Here is a 12688-nt window from a genome sequence, read left to right on the forward strand (position 1 = left end):
TCTCCCAAAGAACCTCAAACATATGGAGGGATCGCCGTATAGTAAATAATATTGCACTTAATGTGTATTTTTATTTATTCTTAAATACTCATTCTCTACGACAGATCACCCGCACAAGAAACATTTCTATAAAGTTTAAACATCTAGAGAGGAAAGTGCTCGTACATCTATTTGTCAGAGTCTTTCATTTATCGTTTAAAGGAAAGAATTCTTTTGGCGCTGTGCCCACTTGCTGTTTATAGTATGTATGCATGTTTGATTTTTTTTTTAACAATTATGAGTAATACACTTATGATCAATGATTACAATAAGAAAATATGTACGCCAGAGAAAATTTATAAGATCATAATTTTATTCGAAAAAACAAAACACAAAAAACACTAGTGGGTTTATTGAAAAAAGTTTAAGACGAATGTAATATACCCTTTGCCAAGTTTTCATTGATCCATACCTTTTACGGTAAAATATTAAATCAATAAATAAATATGGGACATAACTGCATATCAACTTTGTCTTTAAATCACATATCACTGATGTCAAGTTCAACCAATTCTGGCCAAAATTAGTCAATAATACAAATTTTGTGCATCCACAAAATGAAGTCTTTGATTATAAAACCGTGGAACATATTATCTGACATTGCTCGGTACATCAACGCCACGGATTTAGGTGGCTAGGTCGACAATGGCAGTACTTTTCTTAGGAAATCTTGTTAGTTTCTTCAGATATTTCATCTCTTCTCTTTCATATCATATTTTTCTTAATTCCAAACGTATTGAGAATTTATTTTTTAATAAAATTTTTCATCATTTTCTTGTGAGATTATTGCATTTGATATCGAAATTTTGAACTTTAGCTCATGCGATGCTCTAATTCCGTCCCTGAATTTAGATTTTAGTGAATAATTCCTAATTTGAAATAATTAATTCGAAACTCTGTAGTATAATTTAAAGAGTCCAATATTCAAATGACATTGTTAAACAATTGCGTTGGCATATTTTTGGCTCAGATTTTAAATGTTTTTGTAACGTATAAACTCATTATTAGGTCTAAATAAATGTATTACAAAATTACAATATAATATTCAAATTTAGCAAAAATGCATGTGAATTTATGATTGCCGCCACTAAATAGTAACTACATACTCGATCATTTTAGAATTTTGCCCCATGTTACATACAATATTTGTTAATTTATGATAAATGCATTCATTCATTCTATTTATACCTTTATTATTTTAAATTATACTTTTGTTTAATGTATATATATTTATTTATAATCCAAATTGTAATTGTTGTCATAACAATGAACAAATTTTAATTGACAAACACATGATCATAACCAACCATCATCATATTTTTCAATTAATGTGTTGCAAATTTATTTTATTTCAGAATTAATTAAATATGTATATATTTTTTAATTTTGTTCTTGCTTGAAATGCAAAGTGTATCCCGCTATACAATCTCTGGTGTATTGACTGAAAATATTAACCACAACAAAAAAAAATAGAAAAGAGATCTCTAGTTTTTGAATACAGAACATTGGAAACTATAGTTTTATTTTTATTTATTTTTGTTCTGTTATGAGTTCAAATTATGAATGAGCAGATGGAAAATTATTTTTCTTTTAATATTCTCAATTTAGTCGAACATTTAAACTCATGGGAAAAAGTTATCGAGCAGAACGCAAGTGTTAAATGTGAATTTTAAAAATATATCAAACAAATTAAATTAGAAAAAAAATATACTTAAGCATATATTGGAAACACCACGAATTATTTAATGTTTCTTTTATAAATTTCAATATTTTTACATACATACATATATTTGAAACAAGCTAACAAATTAAGAAAAACAAAACAAGAAATGTTTAAATCATCACAGGAAATACGTTTAAATACATCGAATGCCACTCAATATAATCGTACAAATCAGAATGATAGTGAAAATAATGTTTGTATTTTTGGAAAATACCTAAAAACACCAGACACTGGTGAGTTTGTCTACATACATATATGTATATGAAAAAGTGTTCTTAGTTATTCGAATACATAAATTCATTATCAGCCCAATTATGAATAAAAAATTCCCCATCAGTTTTTTTCCCATTGATTGAAATTTTTATTCATAATTGAATAAAAAATATAATTGTCTTATAATGAAACTGTTTTAAGAAATTTCGATTTCCTATAAATCTGTTTTTTTTTATTGTTATTGTTTTTAATTTATTTTTTATAAAAAATATACAAAATATCATGTGTAATATTGCTATAATTAGCAAAATATATATCAATACAGTGTTAAGATAAAGCAATGCTTCCTTTTTGTATAAAAGCGCATTTTTTGCCTTCAAAATCTTCCATGTCCCACGTTAATAAATTATTATTTTTTTTAAATCGTCATCTTCAAAACTAAGTCTATGAATAGAAATGTCGTAAAATGTATTAATTAATATTAGGATCGCCTGGTGGTCAAAATTCGACCAGTAATAACGAAATTATACAGTTACTTTTGACTATACGCAAAAATATTTTTCACGTTTGTGTACAAATACACGTATATTTATGGAAAGAATTTTTTAAAAAAAATTTATATTGTGCACATCTAGAGAAAATAACATTTTAAGCCATATATGTTTCATCAATATTGGTGGACAATAACATACTTAAAAGTGTACCACAAAAAAACGTGTGGCCTATTTATATATAAGATTTCCGGAATGCACAAAAACTTATTAAAAAACTTCCAAAGAATCAATAAAATAATCGTTTTTGTTGTTCAATAAATAAGATGTACTTATTTAAAATATGATAATGCCTTCAAAAAATTGTGTTATTGGCGGGGTGTGAAAATTTTTCCAAACCAAGATGAAAAGATTTATTTGAATATTATCTTTAATATTAAAATTAAAAATAAATAAAGTCTTGGTAGATCTGCATAAGGATTAATAATGTAGAATACGATTTTTCACAATGAAAATGTTGTCGTAGCAAAGGTTGGCTACCGTTAACGCTAAGCTACCGATATAACTGCAATTATCGTTATAAAATAACTAATAATAAACGTTACCGAAATAATATAAAATACCCTAGCCGCTAAAAAATTATTTAAACTAGCAATACCGTTAAGTCATACCGAAATTACCGTTATCATTAAAATACCGTTAAATCATCGTTACCAAAATAATTCAAATTAGCGTTACCGTTACCATTTTACAGTTTCGAATCATTAGTTAACCTTGGTCGTAGCATTCCCAAGAAATAGGCTGAAATAGTCGGAATACGCCATATGCATAAATTACTCAATGTTTTGATAACGTTCTTACTTCTCAGTTAACACGCTGTTATATTAAACCAGAAACATATTTTGCCGGAATTTAACCAATGATTGTGTTTCTCACTAGTAGATTAATTTTGTTACTTTTTAGTCATTTTACATTGCCTTACTTTTCAGTCAAATCACATGTTTATTCCTCAAAATTTTTCATATAAATATGGCAATACTTTAAATTTTATAAAAAAAGCAAGCGCGTACATAACTTTTTTTGTAAATTTTAACATTCTAAAAGAAAAAGTGACATTAAAGTGTATAAAATGTATTTTTAAAAAAATTATATAGATGTTAATAAAGCAAATAAAAACAAAGAGCTGCTGTGCTGAATTGTTTATTTTATTTTTCATCTATTTGAGCTTTGGCATTTTATACTTAGGTTTAACTCACCAATGATGCTGAGTTAACCCTAGATTATATAGCATAATATTTAATTTAGGTTTAAACGAAGAATGTAGATTATCTTTATCCCAGAAACTAGCTCTAAATGTAACATTTTCTGAAGTTTTGTATGGCAATACTACCAAGTTTAAACTAGAACCCAAAAACATCAAAGTGGATTAACTTTAGATTAGATTTGTTTTTGGAATTATGTAATAATTTGATTATTAATTGGCGTTTGATCGAGAACTTTTTCAAATCGGATTATTAGCCACTACTATTATTTTCTCTAAATATGAATATCCTTAGGGCGCTGCTACACGTTCAATATATATTGTGATATTTGGATCGCGATCCATTGTAATGGATCACGCAAAATTAGGTTATTCTGCGATTTGGATCGCGATCCATCAATACTGCATGCTACACGTTCAATAAATATCGCGATACTGGATCGCGGTCAATATATATTGAACGTGTAGCAGTGCCCTTAGATGAAGTAATGTTAAGGACCTTAATAATCCATTTAAAAATTTAAAATGCAATTAACTAGAAAAATAAAAATAAATAAATATTATTTTCACATTAAACTGTTTATTATCTATAATACTAATAAAGAAATTACTGAAAAAATATTTGAGGAAAAATTTTCCAGAGTAGGACCCTTAATAACAAAATTTGAATTTAGAACTATTATTTCAGCAAGAAAATACATCACTCTACAAAAACCATACATACTCAATGTAGTTTTGATCAAACCGTTCTGTCAACTGGTTCCGTTTTCGTTTTAAAGCGAATTCACATAATTCTGTGGTTTATATATCGAATCCACACAGTGTACAAAATCGTGCGATTAGCAGAAAATCAATTTGTAAACTATTCGATTTTGAAAATCTATCGTTTTTGAAATTACAAATTTAAGCATTTGCAGAACAGTACTCATTTTCAATAGCAAACATTTCGGATCAACATCCTTTCTTTTAATAATGATAAAATCAAAAATCACTCGTTTTAAAGAACAGGGGTTATAAAATTAAAAATTTAACCATTTGTGGAAGATTACTCATTTTCAATACCAAACATTTCGGATCAACATAATTTCTTTTACTAATGATAAAATCATAAATCTTTTTGGTGATGGGTATTCAAATTACCACAAGAACAAATATAGTTAATATAAAATTAAAATCAAACCTTTATCAAACAGTTTGCTGTTTCTCTTATAACATTATTTAATTACTCTTGCAGATAAATATTCTACTCAGCCACCTCAAGTCTTTATAGCGCCAGAACTAACTGATCCCAATAAAGTACAACTTTTACATTTTCCCAACGGAGCATTACGCATTAACACAGATGTGAACTTTATCATCAAGAGAAATGGGGTTAAAGGCAATTTTGAAGTTAAGGTACATCTATAAAACACATTTAAGTAAATATGTTCTTAATCATTATGGCTAGGAAAATATTTATTTTATATTACATATACATATATATTCAGATATGTTTTTTACTATTTTTTTATTTAGCTGGAAAATCCTTCCGGTCATACATCGTATGTACCTTTGAAAATCGTTGATCCCGAAAGATTTGAGGTTAGTTTTCAATTAACTGAAGCTGGTCTATATAAAGTGCATATCAAATGTAATTCAGTTCTACTTCCCAAGTCACCATACATAATTGTGGCTATAAGTGGTAATGATTTGGAGAGTGATAAAAGTAAAATGGAGTGTAAGTATTTCAATAAAGTGCTTTCCTTTAGTTACTAAAATTTGCTTTTATTTTCAGTGCCAAATTTTAAATCGGATGCTTCGAAAGTTGCCTACCGTGGCCTCGGTCTCAGTCAAATAATTTTAAATGAGAAAAATGAATTTACTATTGATGGTTCGGAGGCTGGAAATAATATACTATTTGTGGGTATATTTGGTCCTAAGGGACAGTGTGATGAAGTGGTCATTAAACACATGGGTAAAAATGTGTACAAAGTAACGTATCAAGTTCAAGATCCTGGAGATTATCTATTGGCTGCCAAATGGGGTGATGATCATATAACTGGATCACCGTTTTCTTTAACTACCCTGTAATGTTTAATGTTAAATCAATCATAATACATAGTTTTAAATATACATATTATTAAATACATAGTTGTAGAAAAAGTTGAAAAAACTGATAAAACAAATTATTAAGTCCATTATCAATATCCAATTCTAATTTCAATTTATGTACCAGCATTTTCGGATTTGTAGCCGAAATTAAATGATAAACAATGATATAATGGATCAGAAAGTTACGTAGACACGAATAATTTAATCAATATTCAGTTGACAAATTATCGCATTCATGATCGAATGAGGTTTCGTATCGAATTAATAATAAAATGTACTAAATTTCTGTTGCTATTACATTATCTTGTATTGGAGTAACTAGTTCTACAAGGTCTTCATCCCAAACGCTGAGTTTCTACAGTCTCACGAAATTTGTATATAATTTTTGAAATTGCTGATTTATTAATTGAATATTTAACACAGATAGTTTTTTGCATCAATCCAGCATTATACTAGTTTTTTATTTTGCCATTTTTAATGACTATTTAAAAAACTTATTATGCGAAAAAATTACAAAAAGAAACTATTTAATACTCGTAACTTAAATATTATTCCGGGTTGTCATAGAATCCAATCATTGTCGGAATCGGTTTTGAAAACGACAGAAAAATCCTAATGTTGGATTATATCAAGTACGAATTCGTGCTTAAATCTAGTTCAGAATTCTTGAAACAAGCTCATTTTGGGATTAATTCAATCTCGGACATTCTTAAATCAATCCGATTTTTGGATTATATCAAGTATGAATTCGTGCTTAAATCAAGTTTAGAATTCTTGATTAAGATTAATTCAATCTCGGCCGTACTTAGGGAGAGCTAAAATTAAGATTTTTGGGCTTAATGAATCCGTACTTGAATCAAGAATTTTGTACTCGGTTTAAGAAAATCCGTACTTACCCTACTATTGACACCACTCCGGATTGATTTAAGTACGGATTACTCAATTTTTTAAATTTCATATATTTTAAAAGAAAATTTAGATGTAGAAAATAAATGTGTACTTACGTCTTTTTTATTTTTCTCGTAAAATTGAAACTATTGCATCTATAGTTACGAAATTTTCAGGAATGATGTTAATAGACCGAAATCGATAATTTGATTTCCATAAAAAAAAACGAAAATCTAATATCATGTCGCTTACGCCCGTTTTGCGAAAAGAGCTCGATATGCTTTCTTGATCAGAAACGTTTTGAAAAAAAAATTATACAAAATGTGGCCGTATGGAAAAACATCCATACGGCCACAGATTTATACTTGGTAAAAGGTCATGTTTTTGAAAAAAAGAGATTTCGGAATAAGTTTTTAAACTAAAAGGTTTCTGAAAGTACTTATTGTTGATGCGGTCTTAATCTTCGAATAATTATGGGCCAACAGCTCGATAATCACACAAAGCACCACCAATGCAGATCGGGCCAACTAGTAAATAATAAAACAAACATGATTATTTTGATATTTGTTTGACAAAAGGAAATAAGATGTTTTTTTAGTGGGTGTGTAAAATTGAATTTAGGTTCAAATATTTTATTAAATCAATATTTTTAAGTTAGAGTTTTACAATTATCCAAACATATTGTACGTTTGTAGGTGTTTGAAAAATGCACACAACAGCCCATACTTACAATTTTAATGAAGAAACATTATCATAACGATGATGATTTTGAATAGAGAATCATCAACAGTGGCATTAACAGCAGCAGCAGCTGCTCCAGCACAAGTATCACGAACAGAAACGTGAACAAAATTCATTACATACATTCATACTATATACGCGTCCATACCCTGAAGGAAACCTGGGGACAAGTGTCTCCAAGTCACCAGTTTTGTCGACAATTTTGGTGACTTTTTAGCGACATTGTCAACGAAGCGTCAACGAAGACGACTTTCCATCTGTTATGAATTCATACCATTTCGTTTTTTAATTTGTTTAATACAACGTCAAATGTTAACAAAATATGCAGATTCATTATTTACATCTACTTCAGAAAAGTACCAAAAGTGTAGTTTAGAATTACTAAAATGTACTAGTGAATAAGTACCTAGTCAATAGTATTATCGTCAGTAGTAGATTTCCAATGACACGTACATGTTAAATGTCTATAGTAAATAGCATTGTCTGGGGTAAAATAAGTCACTAGTACTGGTGACTGTGTCAATAGTAAGTCAGTATAGTTTCACTATTGACACTTCCTGCAGGGTACATATTACGTACAACATCTTCGTCGTCATCAAATGATACATACTCAGGCAGCTCTTAAATGACTTAACAATTCCCGCTCAATTTTTTTTGTTTTGTTTTTCATCATTTATTTTTCTTACTACATTTAATGATGATTACCATAGACATTATCGTTTTTTGTATGCCGCAAAATTCGTTTACTCTAATGTTCATTTCAATTTTTTTTGTTGAGTTATGCTTTGGTTCCTTTTTTTCCATTTGTTGTTGTTTATTATTATTTTCGTGAGTAATATAAGAAAGAAAATCAACATACAAACACAACACGCAGTACGTATATATGTCCAACTAAATAAACGAGCAAACAACAAATTCAGCAGCAACAATTCAGTCAACATAATGATGATGACCTGTAATGTTTTGATTCCTTTCAATAAATGTACATGTGTTTGATTGAACGTGTGTACATTAGGTTGGCCCCAAAAAGAGTTACTTATGTTTGTTTTAAAGAAATGCTATAAAATTTTAGTATACTTTCTACATTAAATCATTTTAAAATCGAAGGACGTAATTCTTTTTTTTTTTCTTAGACCAGCACTTAGGGAATGATGCAAAGCATTGTGTTGGAACTAGGGAAATAGGTTATGGGAGGGAGGAGAGAGGGAGTAGTGTTTGTGGACATTCGATATGAACTTTCCTACTTTGAAAATGACAGGAAGCACTTCAGCGTACAGTACGACTAAATAACGAATTGACCATAAAGGGATGTGTTCTTGTAAAAATCTGCGGGTATCAGGAAAAAGTTCCCTAATTTCATCAGAACACAATCCATTGTAGTACCGATAGAACAGTGAAGCGCAGCTAATCAATAGTGTTACCCTACTGTCAAAAATAATCACCTTCGACTTCTCCTATACGCTGTCGAGAAGCTCCAAAATAGACTTTGAAGCACCGGCCCATACATGGAAGTTGTTTTAAATTTTCGGATATAGGTGGTGTAAATAGTAAGGAGATCAGATGGAGTGAAGTAATTCCTAAACCGTTTCAGAAATCCGAGACACTTGAATGCTTCTTTCGACACTTGAAAAATGTGTTTAGACCAGCGGACATCACATTGGATTGTCATGCCAGAACATCAATAGCATCTGATTCCACAATTTTTACACCACCCATAAATACAGATGAAGAGACATGGTCTGTCGTTCTTTTTTGTGTCAACATGCAACACTAAGTCTTGCGAGCGTTGAAGGCGACCCTTTTCGCACGACCGCATTCAGAGATTGTCAGAAGGTCCCGATTAAATCATTCATGTCTTGCCTCATTGCCCCAATCTCCGACATGCTTGGTCTGTAACTGAATGAATATGAATGGCAAATATTTCTGCCATCTGCAAAAGAATATATAGGGTTGAAAGTTTGACGTAGAAGGTCGTTTAGAAAAATAAGGAATAGATTAAGAGAAAGAACGGAGCCTGGCGGTATCCCTGAATCCCATCTATAACAACTCGTATAGTGCGATCTCTGAGAAAGCTCGATACAAATCGAGAGAAGTTATTACCGACACCAAAAGCAATATGATTTAATAGAAGCACACCATGCCACACCCTATCAAACGGCTTGGAAATATCTCGAGCCATCACTTTACTTTCGCCAAAACGGTGAATGGAACGACACCATTTTGCCGATAGAAAGGCTAGCAAGTCTCCTACGAAATACATACTGGTGGTCATTAAGTAAATTACTGAACTTCAAATATTTAACCAGATGGTAGTATACTATACTTTCAATAACTTTGGAAAATGCAGAACAAATTGCTATTAGACAATAATTTTCAGAGATTGACGTGACATTAACAACCTTCCTACATACAGGAACTACGCCGACACAGTATGATGTGTTGAAAAGGTTAACTAATGGACGAGCTAACGTCGAAGAGCACTGCTTAAAGACCAGCGCTGGTATGACATCTGGCACAGGACACTTATTTACGTTCTGATCTTGATCACTGCCAAATCAATTAGATCGGGAATCTGAACTTCAAATATTTAACCCGATGGTAGTATACGATACTTTCAATAACTTTGGAAAGTGCAGAACAAATTGCTATTGGACAATAATTTTCAGAGATTGACGTGACATTAACAACCTTCCTACATACAGGAACTACGCCCACACAGTATGATGTGTTGAAAAGGTTAACTAATGGACGAGCTAACGTCGAAGAGCACTGCTTAAAGACCAGCGCTGGTATGACATCTGGCACAGGAGACTTATTTACTTTCTGATCTTGATCACTGCCAAATGAATTAGATCGGGAATCATATTGAGATCTGTAGACCAAGAAGTAGGTTGGCAAATAGCTATGACAGCTAGTCTGTTAGTAATATGGCAAACACTTTTATGTAAATAAAACTACTAGCAGCACAAATTTTAGAATGCGATATCTATATACAATTATTGAAACGATCGGCATTTTTCTGCTAAGCTACCAGTACCTAAATAACAGCAATTACCGTTAAAATACCAATACCGAAATAATCCAAATTATAATTAGTATTGTTACGAAATTGTACTTGAATTCAAATATAACGATTTTAACGGCTGTTTAAAAGTAGCATAATGCTTTCAAATAACAGTGCTGTAAAACTGTAACATATCTGTGGGCATTATTAAATAAAAGCTTTCAGTTGATTTGATCGTAAGTTGGCAACGCTGTATTCGATTTCGAATATTCAGTTAAAGAACATTGTAGAATGTACACCACAGATGGCGTATGTATTAGAAACCTCTAGACAGTTAAAGAGCTTTCTAGATGGTAATGCAGTGTTATAAATAGTGGCAGAAGTTGCAGACGTGAGTGATTTATCAGAGACGCTTTTCGAATAAACATCATCTGAGTGCCTTAAAGTGTGTTGTGTTTTTCAAGTAAATTCGTGTACATTAAAAATTGTGTCTGTAATTCTGAGAATTTATAAACCTGTATAAAAAACATTGAGTGGCTATTTAATTCTGTGGTTGTTGTACATTTTAAATAAATAAAGAGTTGTTACAATTTTTAAACTACTAAACGGCTATTATTTGCAACCAAAAGTATCCGGTTTATTTAAAGGAAATAAACCAGCGTTTTGAAAAGGTTAAAACGTAACAGTATTTTCATCATCTATAATTTTTACGGTTTTTTTATTCATACATATTTCAAAACACCTGTTTCATTAATTTGATTTTTTTCAATTTTTTTTCTTCAATTCCTAATTTCACTTGTTTAGTTTTCATATTTAATTGCTATTTTCTGAATTTCAAATGGAAAATTTCAATTTCAATTGAAAATCTCATTTCCAATTATTCATTGCAGTCAGGCTGCTCTTAGAGCCTTATCATCATTTGAAGTGAGGTCTGGTGCTGGACATCCTTGAATGAACTCGACACACACAATGAATTTACATTGAGCTCGGTACCTGGCCATGAAGGTCACCCTGGCAATGAACGCGCTGATTGTCTCGCCAACAGGGGCGCTCGACGCTCGTTTATAGGTCCTGAACCGTTCTTTGGTATCCCACGTGGATACACAATGGAACGTATTCGTTATTGGGTTGAATCGGAATTTGCCCGTTTTTGGGGTAGTCTACCAGGACTAAGACAGTCCAATCGATTCATCACCCTATCCAGACGTAGATCCCAATCGTTGCTTTCGCTCGGAAAGGGTGACTTGAGGATAATTACTGGAAAAAGTAAGCTTTAAATTTATTTAGAAACAACGACTATGTTTATTGGCTCCATGTAAATTGGGAGCTCCTAATGTAAATCTGTATGTACTTCTTGCATGAGCAAGAGCGACAACAATTTTTGATTTTATTTAATGGGTGACTCTACTACACCTACCAAATGTTTAGTACTTTACCTTAACGACCTACAAGTTGTATGATTATGACGATGATGGAATGAAATTGCATGTGTTTGTGATCAAAAAACATAATTATACTTACTATGTCTGTATGATTGACTCAAACGCAAAAAGCCCAGGCAAGATATTACGGACATTTTACAAATGAATCAAAAAAAGTGGATTAGCCAACATTTTCTCAAATATATTAAATAAACTCTGACCAATTACCTTTTAACAAGTTTTTGAAATTTTAAAGCTTTTTGCGTTTTAGATGACGATATACACAAATGTTTTGTGTACTAGACAGCATAACATTAAACATACATACATCATTAAATACAAACATAGATACATACATACATACTTCATTCTTATTTGCACTCACATTTTGTATGAATGAATGAAACAAGATAAATTGCATCAAATACTTTATCAAAACTGTGAGTATGAACAAACTTCACACTTAACAAAATATATGTATATTCGGATAAGTTTACATATGTTGTATTTTCCAAATCAGTCTTAGAAAAAGGTGCATTCTTATCATTTATTGCTAAATCCGAAAGATATATACATATTTATGTATATGTACTCATCAGTTGCATATTATGGGCGTCAAAAGTGCGTAAACACCAGTGTATTATATTATTTTTGATAATGAAAAACATTCGAGTCCGACCTTTTTTTAGAACCGAACTTAATATTCGGCCTAATCTGCAACAAAACCGAAACTTTTAAATTTTATTTTATGAATTTCATTATCTTAAAAAAATAAAATAATTCACTTTTGAGCCTCATAGTACTAGGCAACACATT

General features: G+C 30.7%; 1 protein-coding gene across 1 annotated transcript; it reads left to right on the forward strand.

The window, feature by feature from the left end:
• Positions 1 to 1769: 1769 nt before the first annotated feature.
• On the forward strand, positions 1770 to 5913 carry LOC135957774 (filamin-A). The gene is made up of 4 exons (XM_065508577.1): positions 1770 to 1995; positions 4962 to 5122; positions 5243 to 5444; positions 5502 to 5913. The coding sequence occupies exons 1-4, from the start codon at positions 1869 to 1871 to the stop codon at positions 5795 to 5797; spliced, it is 786 nt and encodes a 261-aa protein (XP_065364649.1). The 5' UTR covers positions 1770 to 1868; the 3' UTR covers positions 5798 to 5913.
• The last annotated feature ends 6775 nt before the right edge of the window (positions 5914 to 12688 follow it).

This window comes from Calliphora vicina, chromosome 1 (genome assembly GCF_958450345.1).
Source record: "Calliphora vicina chromosome 1, idCalVici1.1, whole genome shotgun sequence".
In the NCBI taxonomy this organism is placed as follows: domain Eukaryota; kingdom Metazoa; phylum Arthropoda; class Insecta; order Diptera; family Calliphoridae; genus Calliphora; species Calliphora vicina.